General features: G+C 40.4%; 1 protein-coding gene across 3 annotated transcripts in view; it reads right to left on the bottom strand.

Annotated features, from left to right (window-relative positions):
- Nucleotides 1-20,674, bottom strand: part of EXOC6 (exocyst complex component 6) — a 133,931-nt gene extending 113,257 nt beyond the window's left edge. For 2 of the 3 annotated variants that reach the window (XM_079793461.1, XM_079793462.1), the window contains exon 1: nucleotides 20,531-20,674. In XM_079793461.1, the coding sequence (XP_079649587.1) occupies nucleotides 20,531-20,631 (101 nt within the window). In that variant the 5' untranslated portion in view covers nucleotides 20,632-20,674. The remainder of the gene's footprint in view (nucleotides 1-20,530) is intronic. The other variant, XM_079793463.1, reaches the window with a different exon arrangement.
- Nucleotides 20,675-21,943: the final 1,269 nt, after the last annotated feature.

Raw genomic sequence — 21,943 nt, 5'->3', positions numbered from 1 at the left:
GAGCAAAAAGAATTAAATAAATAAACGCCAATAAAAGAGGAGTCATATCTGCTACTTCTGGCTTAATGTGGTGAAGTTTTTTTAAAAAGCAGTAACACAATTAAGTATTTAAGTTCATTACATTCATTATCTCATTAATATACACTACAGCTTTACGATGTACATTCTGTTAGCATCCCAATTTACAGATGTGGTATGGAAAGATTAAGATTTTAAATCCAAAGTCACACAATAGTAGGGCCAAGATTTAACCCCAGGCCGGCCTGACTCCAAAGCCACTGCTCCTAATCATTATGTTATACAGACTCTCCAATCAGAAATGGTGAGAAGCAGCAGGGAATGCAAAGAAGTTACCAGCACAGCAACTAACCAGATCACCTTTGAAGAGCAACAATTGAGAATGACTCAATAGGGAATCCCTGATGTGCACTGCTGCATCCATCAGGTGAAATCATCCGATGGACAGAGAAAAGGATGAGAACTGAGGCATAGCTAATTGTTAGGCAGCTGTAAATTACAAATGCAACAAAATAAGAAAGACCAAAATATGAAGCAGAGGAAAATGAGGGCACTGTACGCATCTGACCTCAGCTGAAGAAACTCTGAAAAATATACTTTTCTCTTTTCCTTTCTTTGGTCTTTGAATAATAATCATTATTCCTTAAATATTTAATTTGCAGGACAAGAAAGGAAATAGCATTCAGCAATATTCATTCTTTGAACCCTAGGCTGGTTAACAGTAGTATCCATCTAATTAATATACTAATGTGCCAGAAATACTATTATCCTAAATTTTCAACAAATATACAATTTTAGTAAAGTAATTTTTTCTTCTTTCAAAATGCCCTCCAGCATTTTATAATGTTTACTGGCAAATTAATCACATTCCTATAAATAAATACACACAGATAAATGACAAAACCAGAAAGCAAACATTAGAAACTAATATTCTAAAAAAACACACAAAATTTTCCACTATTCCACATACACTCAGATTGTTCCTTAATGCTTCATATACAGATAATGACTTCAATGTAAGAGTTTAGTCATCCCTTCTAAAAGTTTAGCACAATAAAATCATACTTCTTCTGGCAAAATGTATTGCTAATCAGACAAAAATGCAGATGCAAAATAAATTTTAAAAGAATAGCTAACTTTAAAATTTCATCTGAATAGAAAACAAAGATGTACTATGCTACACTAAAGATCTTATTTACATATTTTAATTTTGGCAACTAGGAACACATAAAAACAAAGTATATGTCTTTGTAGCTAAAAATTTTTAAGTATAAACAAGTTTTCTATCTTTACTATATAAAATCTTCCACATAAAAGCAAAGTGTTGAAATGTAAGATATCACACAGTATTTGATTATTTGATATATCAGGCTTATAGAATTTAAAATGATCTTTCAGAAAAGCCTTCTTGAAGTCTATGTATAGGTCGCCACCTAGTGGACATAAATATAAGAAAACTAAGATGTCATTAAGATGTTAAAATTGGTTCATTGAAAATTAATGCTTTGATCACCAAATCAAATGCCTTAGGAATTCAGGCTGCTTCAACTTTTGAACACATGCTATATTTTGCTAAGGTAATTGATTTATTAGTCATATTCCACTGTTTTTTTTTTAAGGGAAACATCTTTTTCTGATGGAAAACAAACAACATTCACAAGATACTATGTAAGAAAGGACCCTTTTTTTAATTACTGGTAACATATTAGGATTTTTTTTTGTCAAAAAGCACTATTTTCAGCATTTTTCACTGAAAAAAGCACTATTTTGTCAAAAAGCACTATTTTCAGTATTTTTCACTCAAAAAGCACTATTTTCAATATACTATTTTCAGTATTTTTTCACTGTATCTTCATTGTTTTAAAAAAAAATTCCATCACAATAACTATGGAGAAAATAACATGTTTCCTACGAAAGATTTTTTAACTTCTACTAAAATAATGTGTACACTTTGAGAAAAGCTGATATAATCTCAAAGTACCCAATCTCAATTTCTTCAAATTGCCCATATTTGCTAGAGTACTATAGTTCCTTTTCTAAACAAAATAAAATGGCCTTTCTTTATCACAGAATCTGTTGTTCTCCAATAGAATGGATATACTGTTGCATAACCATAAAAGAGCAAAGCTAAGGCCCAGGTAGAATACTGTGAAAAGATATTCACCTACAATAGACTGCCATTACAATACTAGCCATTAGCAGACTTTCCTATAAATTTTATGAAATGTCAATCAGCTGCTTTTAAGAAAAAGCAATGACTCTAGCAAGGATATGGACTTTCAAAATACTGGAAAACTAAAGGCAGAAATACTGTCCAGGAATGCCTGGGCACTGACACTGTTTTACCTTCTGGTGTCAATACTTCCTACAAACCTTTATCAGAAAACAAAATTTCACTGTTTTATCTGACGAAATTGTATCAGCTACATCTGACTTCCACTGGATGCTTTTTAATATCATTTTTTACTTTTTCAAACACTAACCACATTTTTTTGTCAGATCCTAAAATGAGACATTAGTCTTAATTCTGGTTTTCTAGTATAAAAAATTGCTTTTGTATCCTTTTGAGCATTTTTTATTCTTCCAGTCTATAGGCATTTTTACTATTCTTTCACCAATGTTTCAAATGACATATAAAGCTTAATTTTGTATTTCTTATTAATAATTAAGATTTGGTATTTCATATTAAAGAGACTGCTTATATTCTTCAGCAATTTCATTTTTACACTGAATGCTTTCCAGATTCCAGGTACTTATCTTATTGATTAGTACTGATATTTTGGTTACTAATTATAAAATATATTTTGCTGAATATTAAATATATCTATAAGACAATTAACTACCCTATCATTATCAGCTTTTGACAAATTAAACATTTCTAAAAACAATACTATGAAGACAATGTTAAAAGTAATCACACACAAAAACTGGTCAGAAATTTTCAAAACTATTAAAACCATCCTATCCAATATAAATTGTTTGCTATTAACCTCAAAAATAGTTTTAAAAAGTTTTTGGTTTATTAGTAAATTTGGTAAATTCACCAAGTTGGTCATGCAACAAATTAGTCATTTTGGCAATTAAACTAAAGCCAAGATTTTAAACATGCCCTTTACATAAAAGCACATGAATTGTTAGTTTATGTTCTTTCAGAATGGGGCATACATAAGCCCCAAATATAAAAGGGCAGTACACAGAAAAAAATTAAGCTTCTGGGATCCAGTAGGACCCCATTTTGCCCAGGTCAGTGGTCGGCAAACTGCGGCCCGCAAGGCACATGCGGCTCTTTGGCCCCTTGAGTGTGGCTCTTCCACAAAACACCACATGCAGGCACGCACATACAGTGCAATTGAAACTTCGTGGCCCATGCGCAGAAGTTGGTTTTCGGCTCTCAAAAGAAATTTCAGTCGTTGTACTGTTGATATTTGGCTTTGTTGACTAATGAGTTTGCCGACCACTGACCCAGGTAAAGTCATTAGCAATTCTCTGTGCCCCCCATATGAGTCCTGGAAGCTACAGGAAGCTACACTGAGATGTTCTATCTGTTCTATCAGAGTGACCACTTGGTGTTTGTACTGTTGGCTATGTAAATTGAAATTTTAATCTAATCTTTCAGTGGAACAGTCTCTTCAATACCAGTTTTTAACCCACTTGAAACCCTGCAACTAGAGTCAGAAGTAGGAGTCTCTTCTTTAGATATACTTAAGGAGCCCAAAATTTCAGTAATATCCATCCAGTGAGCTAAAAATATTATTCAAAGATAGTGAATAAGTTATGATTATTTGGGAGAAGGGCTTCTTTTCCCATAAAGTCACATGATTTAAAAATCTTTCTTTATTCCAGAAGTATAACTACCCTAAGAATTTTGTGAGATTCCCCAGTAACCTTCCACTAGTTTTTTTCATTTTTCCTTAACTTGAGTTGAAGTGGTACCTAAAATTAAAACCAAAAAATAAAATTAAAATTAAAAAATCCTTGACTAAAACACACACGCATACACAAACCCACATACACATTTGTTACAATAATACGGGGTTTACAAATCACCTTATCTAACCAATACATTACAGCACATCTTCCCAACTGAATAGGTTACAGGCATACCACCATAATGATCTCAGCCTTCAATCTAACTTTGTGCCAAGACATAAAACATGCTGGGAAGCACTACTACAAAATAATCCAGAAATAAGGGTCTAACGGTATAGTTTAAGTGAATAGAATTCTGAGGAAAAGAGCATGTCAAACAGGCCTCTAGAAAAATCCTATATAATAAAAGGCTAATATGCAAATCGACCGAATGGTGGACCAACGTTCTATGGGGAGTGGGCCTAAGCCGTCAGTCGGACATCCCCCAAGGGATCCCAGACTGCAAGAGGGTACAGGCCAGGCTGAGGGTACCCCCCCACACACGAGTGCACAAATTTCATGTACCAGGTCTTTATATATATATATATAAAACACTAAATGACCATTACGACCAGACAACCGGAATGACTGATCAACCAGTTGCTATGATGAGCACTGACCAACAGGGGGCAGACGCTCAACGCAGGAACTGCCTCCTGGTGGTCAGTGCATTCCCACAGCCAACTTCCCATGGCTGGCCAGTGGCGTCAGCGTCCATTCCTTCCGCACCTGGCCCGGCAACCATCCCCTCCTCTCCTGACCCCGCCAGGGCCTTCGGGCCCTGGGCTAGGATGGGGAACTGGGGGTGGGTGGCAGCAGACATGGCACCTTTCCCAGCGGGACTGAGGGCCAGCTTCCTCCTTGGGGCTGGTGGCCAACCTCCCGCACCCCGTCCCTCCCCCTAGCTGGCAGGCCCCGACTGGCCCGCGGTCCCTCTGCCTGTGCCTCCTCCTGGCCGGTAGGCCCCAATCGGCCCAGCTCTGATTGGCCCTGATCTCCAGCCAGGCCTAGGGACCCCACCTGTGCATGAATTCGTGCACTGGGCCTCTAGTAATAATATAATTCCATCTAGCTTTTATACAACACTTTTTTGTTTTTTTAAATACCCACAATATTGTACAGCTAAGTAAAGAATACAGGATAAGGTAAGTGTCCTAAATTACCAGTGTGGGGTATCTAAACCAAGTAGGTATCCTGTAGTTACAGAGGAATTGGGAGTTCCTAGCAACACCAAGAAGAAAAAAAACATATACACAGAGAATCCAATCTCTCTCATCACAGACTACTGGAAAAGATTATTTATAAAATATTCACCTTATGTGTGTTTTCCCATGAAATATTTCTTCTAGTTAGCCACATGCACTCTTAGAATGTTTTATAAAATAATGCCCAGGTGCTTCCTTTAATCCAACTGAAGACATTCTGCCAAACAATCCTATATAATAAAAGGCTAATATGCAAATCGATCAAATGGCGGAACAACCAGTCGCTATGATGCGCACTGACCACCAGGGGGCAGACGCTCAATGCAGGAGCTGCCCCCTGGTAGTCAGTGCACTCCGCAGGGGGAGCGCCACTCAGCCAGAAGCCCTGAGCTGGACTCACCACTGGTGAGCACAGCAGCAGTGGCGGGAGCCTCTCCCACCTCCGCCGCAGTGCTAAGGATGTCCAACTGCAAGCCTAAGCCGTCAGTCGGACATTCCCCCAAGGGCTCCCGGACTACAAGAGGGCTCAGGCCGGACTGAGGGACCCCCCAAGTGCATGAATTTCATGCACTGGGCCTCTAGTCTACACTAATAAAAGAGAAAGATGCAAATTGACCGTACCTCCATGACGCCTACCAGCCAATCAGGAGTGAGCATGCAAATTAACATGACAAAGATGGCGGCAGCCCCACCCCCCAGCCGCTCTGGGCCTGTGGGAATCGGAGAAGTCGGGCGCCAGTGCCTGAGGTTGGCTGCAGCCAGGGAGACCAAGAAGCCACCTGCCCAGTGATCCCAGGCCACAGCCAGCCGAAGAAGCCGCCCACCCCACATCCTGGGGGAGATGGAGAAACTGGGTGCCAGTGCCTGAGGCTGGCGCAGCCCGGGAGATGAAGAAGCCATGCAGCCCAGGAGATGAAGAAGCCGCCTGCCCCATGATCCCAGGCCACAGCCAGCTGGAGAAGTCACCCACACTGTATCCCAGGGAAGACAGAGAAGCCGCCCGCCTGCGGTCTAGGCACCAGCACCTGCGGCTGGCTACAGCCTGGTAGACAGAGAAGCCACCCACCCCACAGTCCCAGGCACCAGTACCTGCAGCTGGCTGTGGCCCAGGAGATGGAGAAGCCACCCACCCCGCAGTCCCCAGCACCAGCACTTGTGGCTGCAGCCCAGGTGAAGCCACCTGCCCACCATTCCCTGTGGCTGCAGCCAGCCTGGGTGCCTATGGCTGACCAGAGGGAGGAGGAAATCCTGAGTCCCGGGTGCGGGGCTGAGGCAGAGGTGGTTAGGGGCAATCAAGCCAGCAGGGGAGCAGTTAGGGATGATCAGGCTGGCAGGCAGAAGCAGATAGGGGAAATCAGGCAGGCAGGCGAGTGGTTAGGAGCCAGCAGTTCTGGATTGTGAGAGGGATTTCCGACTGCCAGTTATCCCCCAGATTGGAGAGGGTGCAGGCCGGGCTGAGAGACATCCCTCCCACTCCCCCCACCCCTGTGCACAAATTTCGTGCACCAGGCCACTAGTTTTTTAAATAATAGAGTTGACATATCCTAATTTTTTTAACAACTGGTACAATTATATCTTTTTTGTAAATCATTTTAGTTTATCTTTATTTTTAGTTTCTTAAATATGTTTTTATTGATTTCAGAGACAGGAAGGGAGAGGGAGAGAGGGATAAAAACATCAATGATGAGAGAGAACCATTGATCGGCTGCCTCCTGCATGCCCTCCACCAGGACGGAGCCCGCAACCCAGGAATGAGCCCCACCCGGAATCAAATCGTGACCTCAGGGTTCATAGGTCAATGCTCAACCACTGAGCCACAGCAGATGGGCAGGTACAATCATATCTTAAAAGATTATACATTCTGTCAAAGCATCAAGATCAAGCAAAGCCCAAAAAGAAAGGATGATTTTCCTTATGTTTCTGATGCTGAATTTTACTTGCCTTGTTTTCCTCTATGTGCAAATTCTGTGACTTGTTCTCACTAATAGTATCCTGTTTCCAAGTATAGGAAAGTGCAGTTTGTTAGTTAACATTAATTACTTCCTATAACTAAGGTTGATATTCCGTAATATTGACATTAACACTCACTGTAATTCTGGATAACAACACAGTACAATGATAATAGTCAATGGACATCCACTATGGTGAAACTTGAATTGACAATCAGCTAACACAGATTTGCAATTGACTTCCTCCTTCCTGTTTTTACACTCCTAACCAAGGAGACAATGCTTCCTGTTGACTTTGTGCTACTTGTTAAAATGTAAAATATGACAAATGGAAACATCCAATAAATAAAAGTGTATCTGTTTTCTAGGATAACAAACTGAATTGCTAAATAAAATTTAATTTTAAAAACAAACCATTAAACAGATTAATGAATGCAGATATAGACTGATTCCCCAGATTTTAGAAAATTAAACAAAAATATTAAATTGTCTAAAGTAGATCAAATGTGCAGTTTGCATAGTAGCTTAAGAGATGATCTATATATTCTACCAAAGTCCTTTATAGGAGTATTAATCTACAATTAAGGAGAAATTCCCTTAAGAATTGACTTTTCAGCAAAACAACAGTTAAAAACAAACAAACAAAAAATCACTATTCACCATGGAAAATAAAACAGAAAATAAATCAATATTTATATACTCATTACTTTAGCAACAAACTTTCACAAAACAGAAATTACAGCCGAAACCGGTTTGGCTCAGTGGATAGAGCATCGGCCTGCGGACTGAAAGGTCCCAGGTTTGATTCCGGTCAAGGGCATGTACCTTGGTTGCGGGCACATCCCCAGTAGGGGGTGTGCAGGAGGCAGCTGATTGATGTTTCTCTCTCATTGATGTTTCTAACTCTCTATCCCTCTCCCTTCCTCTCTGTAAAAAATCAATATATATTTTTAAAAACACACAGAAACTACAAATTAATATAAAAGGACTTCAAAACACCATTCAGTCCAAGAAAGAGCAGGTGAAAAACAATATAGGCCTTAGAAGATATAACCAACTTCATAAAGAAAGAGAAATGAATACAACTGAGTCCTAATAAAAAAGAATCTGCTTTTTTAGGGTGAAAACTAATCCTATCTAATAAAGATGTAATATGCTAATTGACCATCATGCCCTCGCAAAGATGGCAGCACCCACAGCCAATAAGGAGGGAATATGCTAATTAACTGCCACGCCTGCAAAGATGGCGGCGCCCAGTCCCCTCAGCCCCGCTGGGGCGGCAGGCACACGGCACAGCCGGACCCACCCCCAGGCAGGTCCGGCTGCTCCGTACACCTGCCTCCGGAATCCCCTAGTCTCATCAACCCCCCAGCCGCCCAGAGCCAGCCTGAAGCGCAGGCAAGCCTCGGATGGCAGCTGCCCAGCCGCCCAGGGCCAGCCCAAGGCGCAGGCAAGCCTCCGATGGCAGTTTCCCAGCCGCCCAGGGCTGCCCAATGCTCAGGTAACCAGGGCCAGCCAAGGCTTGTGCTGCCAGCAGTGACAGCAGCAGAGGTGTGATGGGGGTATCTCCTTCCCCTGATTGCCAGGTTGCCTTCTGCCCCTGAGGGCTCCCGGACTGTGAGAGGGGGCAGGCAAAGGCTGAGGGACCTCCTTCCAGTGCATGAATTTTCATGCACTGGGCCTCTAGTCATATATAAAGCCACAAATAAAACCTCAATGAATTCCAAAGAATATAAATAATACAGATTAATCTAGCTATAATGTAATAAAACTAAAAATTATTAATAAAATTTTAAAAATAAAAATACCCTCCACATCTGGAATTTTTTTAAAAGCCTATTTTAAAAGCCTATGTTGGATCCCCTGGCCAGAGTCATTCAATTGGTTGGAGCATCATCCCGTGCACCAAAAGGTTGCCAGTTTAACTCCAAGTTAAGGCACATACCTGGGTTGCAGGTTGGATTTCCAATCGAGGTGGGTACAGAAGGCAACTTATTGATGTTTCTCTGTCTCTGTCTCTCTCTCTCCCCTCCTTCCCTTCCTCCCTCCCTCCCTCTCTCCTCTTTCTTCTCTCTAAGCATGTCCTCAGGTGAGGATTTCTTTTTTAAAACTGTTGGATCAAAAGAAAAATACAAAAATAAAATAGAATTTCTTTAAATTAAAAGAACAAATTAAATTAAAAAACATGTCAGAATATGTGAAATAAAGCTAGCGTAATCATCAGAGGAAAACTTATAGCATTAAATAATTACATCAATAAAATAATCAAATACAAAATACAAAAAAGCTAGAAAAGAATAAAATAAATCATTAAAGATAAATGCAGTAAGGAATGTCTTAGAAAACAGAAAATTAATGGAATAAATAAATTTTAAAAATCAACAAAACAGACAAACCACCAGCTAATCTAAATCAAAGGAAGGAAAATGAGTGAAATCACAAATACCCAACATCAAAACTAACAAGGGGGATGAAGCAATTATAACATAAGACTATACTTGCATACTGTAATATGAAAGTCTAGAAGAGAACATTATCACAGAAGAACTAGAGAAAAGTTACAAGACACTCCCACACAAAGAAAAAGCATAGGCCCAACTGATTTCATGGGGTAATTCTAACAAACCTTTAAATATCAGATAAGCCCTGGCAGGTGTTGCTCAGTGATTAGAGTGTCAGACCACACACCCAAGGGCCTTAGCTTTGATTCCCAGTCAAGAGCACATACCTGGGTTTTGGAATCGTTTCCTGTCCCCTGGTTGGGGCATGTGAGGGAGGCAAACAATCATGTGTCTGTTTCACATGGATGTTTCTCTCACTCTCCCCCTCCTTCCTCCCTTTCACTATCTCTGAAAAGCAATGGAAAAAATAGACTCTGGTGAGGATTAACAAAAGAAATAAAAATACAAATCAATAATACAGTGCTAATTATAGTATTCCCAGGGTAGTAAAAGAGAACTTCTGTTTCCTTTCATGAAACGAACATAACATTTATTTGAAGACCTGAAAAAGACTGCACCGAAAAAGAAAACTACAAACCAATCTCACTTACATCAACGCAAAAAAAATATTTAAAAGCAAATTCCCTATCAGAGTCCAACAGCACACTAAAAAAGCAATTCATCATTACCAAGTGGGATTTATCCTATGAATACAGAAACGATTCAATAATAGGAAATGCATTAATAAACTCAATCACAGAAGGCAAAGAAGAAAAACTGTATGACCATCTCCATAGATGCAGAAAATACGTCTGAAAAAAATTCAGTAGTCTTTCATGTTAAAAACACTAAATAAAATAGGTATTAATAGATATTTCCTCAGCAAAACAAAATATAAATACCTCAGCCCAAAAGCCAGAGTTCTCTTTAATGAGGAAACACACTAACGGCTTTCCTGCTAAAGTCAGGAAAAAGATAAAGATGCTGCCGTCTCAACTATTGTGTTGCAATTAAGCTATGAAGTTAAATTAGACAAAGCAATCTACAGTTTAAAAAGTGGAAAGGAAGAAATAAAGTTATTTCTAAATACAGATTATACAATTACATTTCTGGAGACCCATAGGAATCAATGGGAAAAAATTACTACAGATAAGAAAATTTAATAAAGTAAAAGGCTAAAAAAATAAGCAAAGATAATCAACATGCATACATATAAGCAAAAAAACAATTAGAAGACATAATGTAAGAAAAGATCCAATTAAAAATAACAGCAAAAAATACACAAAATCTTATGAAATTCTAAAATTTATTTGTGGAAAATTAACTCTCCTGAAAGACATAACATGCTCTTAGATATGAAGATTCTGCATCATCAAGAGGTCTATTCCCCCAAATTATTTATAAATTTAACTCAATACAATAAAATATTATGAGAATTTGTCTAGACTCTAGAGCAAAACAAATTTATTAAGTTCATTTGGAAGAACAAGGAAGGTCATCAAGAAACCACTGACAAAAAGATGAGCAATGGGGTGAGTTACATGTGCCTATTACAAATCTATTACAAATGAGTTACATGTGCCTATTACAAATCTATTTCAGCATTCCCTACTAGATATAGGGTATAATACAATAAAACCTCTATAATTAAAAGCATGGTATAGCATGCAAATAGACATATAGGCAATGAACAGAATAGAAAAACCAGAGATAGACCCACTGAATATGAAAATTTAATAAACAATAATGACAGCATTTCAAATCAATATGAAAGTAACCTACTTTTTAATGTGTTAGGATAGCTGGCTTGACATATTTAAAAAAAAAAAAAATGGGAGCCATTCATCACCACCATACCCCAGGAAAATTCAAAAAGGTACAGAAATATAAAAGTAAAAAAATAAAACCATACAAGTACCAAAAGAAAACGTGGGTAGGTTCCCCTATAACCTGGTAATATGGAAGACTTTCCTATGACTCGAAATCCAGAAGCAAAAAGGGGATGACTGATGAATTTTATTTTGATAAAAATGAAAAAGTTTTGCATGGCCAAAAAAAAAAGGGTGGGGTGGGTGTAAGCAAATAAAAGATAAAGTAAAAAAAAAAAGTTTGCAACAAGAAAAATTGTGAAAATCTTTCTAGGTTATCTGTGCCTTTCATTATCTTTTGGCTATTTTACAACTCTATAAATTATAGAAAACTGATATATTCTTTTCTATAAAAATACAAACATTTTGGCCTATGGAATGAAATTGATTATTACCCTGGGGATACTGACCAATCATATGCCTATTACAAATCTATTTCAGCATTCCCAAATATCTATATTGTTTTTGCCATTACCTTTGAAAGAGTTGTAACATCTTATGGGTTACCTAATTAATAAGTTAAATAAAATCTTTGGCATGCAATAATTTTATATTTGTATAAGCGTCATGATTTTATATTTTTTGAAAATTATCTTTTAATAGTTTTGTAGGTTTCACTAAGATGCCCAGCAGATTCACCTGACAGAGCCAGGAAACTGCACTGCTAGAGAATTGCACCTCACGGACTACTTAAGCTTAGGAACTTGGCTCCCAGAAGTAAAACCCAAGTGGCAGTATACATTTAACTTTACTGACTCTCTATTTCTCTGAGGGTTTTTTCCCCTCTCTACAGATTGTATGTTTTGGCTTGGTTTCTAAGAATGTGGTTTTATGGTTTGACCATTTATTTAATGATCCCTCTACATCAGGGGTGGGGAACCTTTTTTCTGCCAAGGGCCATTTTGGATATTTATGACATCATTCGTGGGCCATACAAAATTATCAACTTAAAAATTAGCCTGCCATATTTGGTCAAACATTTAATTAACTCATCCCTAATGCCTTGGCAGGGCCAGACCAAATGATTTCTTGGGCCTTACATGGCCTGCGGGCCAGATGTTCCCCACCCCTGCTCGATGTTGATGACAGAGATCTCTTGGATAAAAGATAAAAGACACTTTGGTTTGTTAATCTTTTTTGTCTTTTTGTCTATCTTGAGATCAAATCAGTTAAGAATTTCATAACCACCAAGAACAGGTCTTTGATATCTGAACAAATGAGGTTATTTTTTTAAAAATCTTTACAACTCATGTCTCTTGACCTGTGGGTGAAATGATAGGAACAAAGCTATAATGTTCTATATCAGTAACTCAGAAAGGCTTTTACTTCTTATTGTGTGTGACAAATCAAATAACTTATCTCCAGAGGGTATTAGTAATTTAGATGTTAAGTCTCTTAGTTAAAAGAATTGTTCTGACTGGCTTATTGGTTAAAAAAAAGTATGCATATGATTGGCCGGAGGTCAATTCCTGGTCAGGGCACTTGTCCAAGGTTACCGGCTCCATCCCCAGTGTGGGGCATACAGGAGGCAGCTAGTCAATGATTCTCTTTCATCACTAATGTTTCTATCTCTCTCTCCCTCTACTTTCCTCTCTGAGATCAACATATATATATATTAGAGGCCCGGTGCACAATATTTGTGCACGGGGAGGGGGGTGGGTGTCCCTCAACCTGGCCTGCACCCTCTACAATCTGGGACCCCTTGGGGGATGTCCAACTGCCAGTTTAGGCCCAATCCCACTGGCTCCTAACCTCTCGCCTACCTGCCTGACTGATTAACCCTAACCGCTTCTGCCTGCCAGCCTGATCGCCCCCTATCCACTCCCCTGCAGGCCTGATTGATGCCTAACTGCTCCCCTGCTGGCCTGATCGCCCACAACTGCCCTCCCCTGCCGGCCTGATTGCCCACAACGGCCCTCCCCTGCTGGCCTGATTGCCCACAACTGCCCTCCCCTGCCGTGACCCGCCTCCTCGGCCGGGACCCACCTCCTCTGTGTGAGGCGGCTGAGATGCCGGGACCAGCCTCCTCCGCACCGCACAGAGCCTCGGGACCCCCAGGCCTCACCCAGGCCTCACCGCACGGAGCAGCCACTGGGCCCCGCCTCTGCTGTGTGCGCAGCCATCTTGTGGTGGCCATCGTGTGGCGACGTCACCATGCGAGGGCGCCGCACAAGGGTGCCGCACGAGGGCATCACATGAGGGCATGATGCCACCTAGGCTTTTATTACATAGGATTTTAAGTATGCATATAAATGGAATATTTATAAAATTCCAAGAAAATTGAACTTCTAATACCTTAAATATGCTAGACTTTTTAAAAAATATATTCTTCTTATAGGAATTAATTCAGAAATATTTTTTAAATCCCACTTCACATAACTAATGATGATTAAAAATGTAAATTTGTGTTCAACTAAGTTGAATCATTATTCTGACAAACTTTTTATTTGAACAGGTATCAAAGACAATTTCCAAGATTATTAGGTAACTTAAAACCTTGACATTAAATTAATAGATAATCTTAGAAGGCTGATTACTAAGCATAATTAAGTTTATATACTTTTGCTTCATATTTTTATACTAGAGGCCTGATGCATGAAATTCGTTCAAAGGGCTGGGCCCTCGCCACCACAGCGGCTGCCTCTGCCTCGGCCCCTGCTGCTGCAGCTTTGTCCAGAAGGTCATCGGAAGGATGTCCAGAAGGACATCAGTCTAATTAGCATATTACACTTTTATTACTATAGATACTATAGAGAAGCTATAGTTTGGGATATGTTAATGAGAGAGTTCATATTTGCCACTTTAAGAACATGTAAATGGGATGTTTGTGTTTATAGAAAGTTGTATTATGTATGCTCATGAGTTTTGCTAGTCTGATAAAATGTTTGTGTACAACAGACATTTCTCAATATTCAACCTCAGTGTTTCAATGTGAGTATAAATGAGTTACTTTGGTTAAAAGTTTAAATCATTACTAGTGGTTAAAATTACACTAGGAAAAATAGTGACAAAGACAATTGTGTGCTTTTGTTTTTCAAGGAAAAAGAGTAGTTCTGTCCTAAAACGGTCATTCTCAATTTTTAAAATCTCTTTTACACTCTCAAAACTTATTAAGAATTCCTAAAAGCTTTTTGTTCATGTGGATTATAACTATCAATATTTACATTAAAAACTAAAACTGAGATTTTTTAAAATTATTGATTCATTCATTTGAAAGCATTATTTGAAAATACTTCCCATCTCACAGATCCCTAAGAAAGAGCCAGTGATCTAAAGCAAACTGTTTATTTCAGAATATGAAAGAACACAATAAAGGACAAAATATGGAAAATGAATTGTATTTGCCTTGGTTTACAATACCAGAGTCATTTCAATAGCTCCAGAAAAAGGATCTAACAAAATTCAACACTCTTTCATAATAAAAATACTCAACAAACTAGAAGAGAAGGGAACTTCCTCAACCTGATAAATAGCATCTATGAAATCCCCACAGCAGTGTATAAGAGTGCCAGATGTTCCACATTCCAACCAAACAGTCCAATATCAAGGTAGTTTAATGTTGTAGTTTTAATTTGCATTTTTCTAACAACTAGTGATGTTAAGCATTTTTTCATATGCTTATTTGCCTTCTGTGTACCTTTTATTGTGACATATCTATTCAAATCAGTTTCCTATTTTTAATAAGACTTTTTTATGTCTTAAAGACTTCTTTTATACATTCTGGACTCCATTTTTTTTTAATCAGATATGTGATTTGCAAACATTTTTCTCGCCACTTGTGGCCTGTCTTTTCATTCCCTTAGGAGTCCCTTTGAAAACCAGATATTCTCAATTTTGATGAAATCCAATTTATTAATTTTTCTTTTATGTATTATGCTTTTGGAATAGTATCTAAGAAATCTTTGCCCAACCCAGATTTTCTCCTATGGTTTCTAAGAGTTTTATAGTTTTGCATTTTATATTTGAAATGCATTTTGAGTTTATTTTTAAATATGGTGCAAAGTTCATTATTTTTTATATGGATTCCACCACCATTATTATTCCACCACCATTATTTTAAAAAACTATCTTTTTCTAATTAATTACCTTTGCATCTTTGACAAAAATTAACTGACCAGCCCTAGCCGGTTTGGCTCAGTTGATAGAGCATCCACTTGTGGACTGAAGGGTCCCAGGTTCAATATGGTAAAGGGCAGGTACCTCGTATCTTGGTTGCAGACCCCTCCCTGGCCCAGGCCTTGGTCAGGGCACGTGCAGAAGGCAACAAATTGATGTGTTTCTCTCGCCTTGATGTTTCTCTCTGTCTTTCCCTTTCTCTTCCACTCTCTCTAAAAATCAATAGAAAAAAGCCCTAACTGGTTTGGCTCAGTGGATAGAGCGTCAGCCTGCGGACTGAAAGGTCCCAGGATCGATTCCGGTTAAGGGCATGTGCCTTGGTTGCGGGCACATCCCTGGTGGGAGGCCTGCAGGAGGCAGCTGATCAATGTTTCTCTCTCATTGATGTTTCTAGCTCTCTGTCCCTCTCCCTTCCTCTCTGTAAAAAATCAATAAAATATATTTTTTTTTAATAAAAATCAATAGAAAAAATATCCTCAGATGAGGATTTTAAAAAAAAAATTAACTGATCAATTGTATGAATCTATTTATGGAGTCTCTATTGTTTCTACTTGTCTATCTTGATGCTAGTACTATATACTGCCTTGATTACTCTAGCTTTATAATAAGTCTTTAAATCAGGCAGTACACGTCTTCCAACTCTGTTAGGGTTTTGTTTTGTTTTTTCCATGTTACTTAGGCTATTCTAGATCCTTCACATTTCCCTGTGAACTTTTGAATCAGCTTGTCAATTTGTATACACACATATAAAAAAATTCTCCTGGGATTTGTATTGCAATTTCCTTAAATCTAAAGACCAATTTGGAGAAAACTGACATCTTAACAATATTGAGTCTTCTGATCCATAAATACAGCATATGTGTGCATTTATGTATTTAGGTCCTCTTTAGTGTCTACCAGCAACATTTTATAGTTTTCATGTACAAGTCTTTCACATCTTTTGTCACATTTACCTTATAAGTATTTCATATTTTTATTGTATCAATTTTGAATTTCAATTTCATTGTTCCTTGCGAGCATATAGAAATACAGCTGGTTTTTGCACATTAATATTGTATCCTACATCCTTGCTAAATTCACTTATCAATTTCATGCTTTTCTAGATTGTATATGATTTTCTCTATAAATGATCACATTGTCTAATCCACTTTTTGTCTTATTATACTGGCAACGACCTTCAGCACAGTGCTAAATTGAAGTGGTGCAAATGAACATCCTTGCTTTAGTCCAGTCCTCCACCATTAAGTACAATGTTAGTTATAAGTTTTTTCATAGATGCCCTTTTTCAGGCTGAGAATTTCCAACCCTAATTTCCAATAGGTTTTATCAGAAATGAATGTTAGATTTCTAGATGCTTTCTCTGCTTCTACAAATTTTCTTTTTTAGCTTTGATATGGTGAATTACATTGATTGGTTTTTCAAATGTTAAGCCAACATGCTTTCTTGAAATAAATTCCATTTGATCACAATGTATTATTCTTTCTATATACTGCTGGATTTAACTTGCTAAAATTTTGTTTGGAGTATTTTCATCTGTGTTTATATTGGTCTATAGTTTCCTTTTCTAGAACTGTCTCTCTTTAGTTTTGGTATCAGGTTAATGTTGACCTCAAAATGAATTGAGAAATAGTCCCTCCTCTTCAATTTTTCTGGAAGTATTTTAATAGAATTGGTATCAATTTTTCCTTAAATGTTGTAAAATTCACCAGTAAAGCCATTTGGGCCCAGATGGCTTTTGGGGAAAGTTTTATACAGCAAATTCAACTTATTTCATTGATATAGGTCTATTCGGTTATTTATTCTTAAGTGAGCTTTGTTTTTTAAATGTTTTTATTGACTTTTAGAGAGAGAGGAAGGGAGAGGGAGAAAGAGAGAAACAGAAACATCGATGTGATAGAATATCAGTCGGTTGCCTCTCATACACACCCTGACCAGGGAGTGAACCCACAACCTGGACATGTGCCCTGAGTGGGGATCAAACCGGCAACCTTTCAATGCATGGGACATGCTCAACCAACTGAGCCACACCAGCCAGGGCTTAAGTGAACTTTGATGGTTTGCATCTATCAAGGAATTTCTTCCAAGTTATCAAATGTAGTTGTTCATAATATTCCTTTATTATCTTTTTTAATATCTGTAGAATCTGTAGTGATGTAATCTCTCTCATTCCTGACATTCCTATTGAGAATTTGTAATTCTTGATCACTGGTATCTTCACATTGTCTTCCCTAAAGTTTCATCAGTTTTACTGATCTCAAAGATCCAGGTTTTAGTTTCAATGATTTTTCTCAAATGTTTTTTCTAATTCCTGTTTCAATGATTTCCACTCTAATGTTTATCATCTCCTTTCTTTGGCTTTTTTGGATTTCATTTGCTCTTCTTTTTTTAGGACAGCTGTTTAGTGCTTAAATTTCTCTCTAAGTATTACTTTAGTTGTATCACACAAATTCCAATATGTTGCATTTTCATTTTATTCAATTCAAAATACTTTCTAATTCCTCTTCTGATTTCTTCTTTCACCCATGGGTTATTTAGATTGTTATTCAGTGTCCAAATATTTGAGGATTTTCCAGAGTTTTCTATGATTGACTTCTAATTTAATTCCATTGTGGTCAAATAATCATATTATATGCAAGGCACTGTGAAGAGTGTATACATGCTTAGCATTTAATCATCTGGCTTCCCCTACAAAGCCAGATCTGATAAAAAACAATGAATAAAGAAAAGGTCAGGCTAAAAAAGTCTGCCACATAGAAAAATATGAACAACATAAGCCTACAGGCCAGATAGAAGATAACTGGGAAATAACAAAAATTAATCTTAATGCTGAAATATTTATGAATTAATTGATGTCTAGGATTTGCTTCAAAATAAGCCAGAGTAAGGGAGAATGGATAGGGGAAAAGTTCAAAGGAGATTAGCCACAAACCTGGCTGGTGTGGCTCAGCGATTGAGCATCGACCCAGGAACCGAGAGGTCACTGGTTCGATCCCCAGTCATGGTACATGCCCGGGTTGCAGGCTCGATCCCAGTGGGAGCCATGCAGGAGGCAGCCGATGGATGATTTCTTCTCATTGATGTTTCTATCTCCTTATCCTTATCCCTTTATCTCTCTCTAAAAATCAATAAAAATGTATTTTAAAAAACAAGAGACTGACCACTTGAATTGAAGCAAGATGATGGGTTCATGGTGCTTCATTACACTATTTTACTTTTAAAACATTTCAGTTTTACTATAACAAAAGATTTGTTATAATTTAATATTTGTACTTCACTCAGAAAAACCTAGGAGAAAACAGTAGTAGCTTAAATGCTGTTCAAGAAAAAGAACTGGTAGCAGTGGCTTCTATGTGTGTGGAGAGAGCTTATAAATGAGAGATGACAAGTGTATAAATAGAATAAGTATGAGTCACTGGAGTTAGTCAAAGAAAAGAGCGTAGGCTTCAACAAAGTGAGCAGGTGACACAATTGTCCGGCAAAACAGAACAGAACAACACATAAATATTCTATTTGTGACACAAAAGTTTCCCAATATATTTCAAAATTTCCTTCTAATTTCATCTTTTTTTCACGGATACTGCCTAGCACATTTCCCCAAGATGAAGTATCTCCTTCATAACCAAAACTGTTTTCAAACATGGACTGTTCTGATAACCATACCACAGAACGTATTCTTTCAAGTTTCACCAGGCAATAAGGAAAACAAAGCTTCCTTTTCATTTACGATTTCTTCTTTCCTTACCAAATGTAGTTTTAGGAGAAGAATTAAGTTGGAAAGTGAAGGAAATGCACTAAGCATGCTTATCCTATCATAGGAAAAACATCATGAGAACAAAATGTACCGGGTGCCTGCCGTCTATGCTTGGTGTTGGGGATACAGCAGTGAATAAACAAGTCCTCGGTGTCCTGGCCTTTCTGGGCATCTAAACCTCCACCCCCTACCCAGGCTGTGAATGAGGAAAAACTGAGGTCCAGCAAGGTGACATGGTTCTTGCCCGTGACTGCACACTTCGTGACAGGATTAGGGCACAACCCAGGTCTCCGGACTCTCTCGGGGCAAGGTGGGTTTGCACGGTGACTTGAACTGGTTTCACGTTACATTTACACCCACAGGTCCACAAATCACAGGCCCACTACCCCATTTCTAGGAAGCGTGTATCCTGAAGAAAACCATCATGATAAAGGCACCATCAGCCCTAAGTTCCCTAAGTGAACCCTAATCTCGCTGTCATCCCTGCAAAAGACGAAGCCTTGTATTGCAAAGGCACTTATTCTTGGAGAGAGTGCCTCAGCTCATCGACTACATCAGTGCAGGGTCCGGCTAGTATTCCTACTGTTAGGGCAGCAGGTAGTCAGTCCGGGATACTCCCTACCTGGTACTATTTCTAAAAGGTATCTATCCTTTTGTAAAGTACACGGGAAATGTAATGCAAAATTAATGGAACTTCCGTAAATAAGTCAAAGCCTGGCCGGGTGAGCCCACGGTCACGGTCACGGTCACGGCGGCGCGTCCCTACGCACCAGCTCCTCCTGTCTAGCCCACGCTCCCTCCTCGCCCGCTCCGGGATGAGGGTGCCGGCGGCGGCGTCTCCCGCTCCATTTCGGTTCTCCCACGCCCCGCGGCAGCCGGGCCCGGCGGGGTTCCCACCAGCGCGCGCGCCTCCGCACACCGGTCACGCCCGCCAGCCGAGGTCAGCCTTCGCTCCTGGCCCGCCCGCAGCCAGCCGGGCAGGCCCGAGACCGGGAGGCAAACGCAGGACGGCACCGCGGCTCGCAGGGTCAGAGGCACCGCGGCGGCCACACCCACCGCCTGCGCGGGCACCGCTCCCGCCCGGCGGAGGCCTGCCGTGCCTACAGGTGCAGCCGCCAGTTCGGCCCCGCCCCAGCCGGGCCGGGGTCCCAGACCTCCGCCGCCGCCGCCGCCGCCGCCGCCGCCGCGCGCACCACCTGTCGGGCCATCCGCCCCGCTCCTGAGGAGAGGCCGGCGGGGGCCATGCGGGGTCCCGCGGGGAGGAGGGCTTTACCGGAGAGTGGGCCCCACGCAGGCGGTGTCGGTGCTCTCGATCTCCTGCAAGATCCGCTCATGCTCCGGGACGTTGCCTATACCCTCGCCGCTTTCCGCCATCTTGGCTGGAAGCTGGGGAGCCGGCGAGGCGCGCCCCCGGGCGGGCGGACGGCGGGAGCTAGCAGCGCGAGCGGCCCGAGCGCAAGGGGCGGGGCGGGCGGGCGCGGGGGCGCGCATGCGCGCCGCCCAGCCTGGGATGCGCGCGCTGGCTTGTTCCCAAGGCCAAGGTGCTGCGTGGACGGCGTGGACGGCGAGGACGGGAGACGGGTCCCCTCCCGCTCAGCCCCACCACGTGCCAACAGTTGCGGTCTGTGACTAGCCCGCCTTTAACATATTCAACGTATATCCTTGTTCTCTGTGTGCCAGACCCTCTGCTGCGGCAAATAATCACCCTCAACCTGCAGTAAAAGCTACGGAAAAGTTTAACCAGGAGACCTGATGGACTCTGGGTGGTGGAGAGTCAGAGAAAAGGAAAACGTGCCCTCGTGAAAAGCAAACCTGTGTTCGGGCATAATATTTATTTTAGGAATGAACCCGGGAAAATCCCAGCGGAGACCATGACGGCCGTTCCGGGTGGATTTACGTCCCTGCCCACAGGAAGTTCGCAGAGGCCGCTCAACTTGGAAGTAACCTAGAAGCGCCAGAAAAATGAAGTGACGAAGGACTGTGACACTTGGTAGCAAAGATGCCAGAGAGGCCCGGGGGCAATGCTGGATTTCATGCGAAAGTCCTTGAATCCGGTGCCCCCACGTCGCTGTAGCTGGGATGAGGACGGTGGAAGTTTTTGACAGGAGAGGTCATCAGAGACAGGAGAAAAAAGAGGCGGGGTGGCTTGCACGAAGGTACTGGTGTCGAAGAGTCCTGTTTAATGCGGTTTATGGGACGCTGAGTAAACCAGTTTGTCGTGACTAAAGCAGAGACTGAGGAAGCTTACTCAGGAAGAGTGCAAACCTAGCCCTGAAGGACAACTATCTTCTGGCCTCCATTAATCCAGGGCTCTGAACTTGCCTTTGAGTCAAGGAAGCCCTTTACTATCCAGCGGTGTAACTCACCCCCTTCAGTGAGCTTTTGCTAGAAGCCTATCTCATCCTCCTCCTGACAAAAATCCTGGGAGGTGGTATACTGGTATTGCATAATAGTTAAAAGCATGAGCTCTGAAAACAGGCATCCTCAATGTAATTCCCTGCACCTTCACCCCACTTCACAGCGGGGTGACCTTGGGCAAGAACCTAATCTCTTTACATTTCAGTCTCCCCATCTGTAAATGACCCTAGATTCAATGTAGCACATTTATCCATTCCACCAACAACTGTTTTAATAATTTGCACTTGTTTTGATTGGTTCCTTTTCCTACATTTGGGGATTTTATTTG

Source organism: Cnephaeus nilssonii (assembly GCF_951640355.1).
Source record: "Cnephaeus nilssonii genome assembly, chromosome: 16".
Taxonomy (NCBI): Eukaryota; Metazoa; Chordata; class Mammalia; order Chiroptera; family Vespertilionidae; genus Cnephaeus; species Cnephaeus nilssonii.
This window is presented reverse-complemented; position numbering and strand designations above follow the sequence as displayed.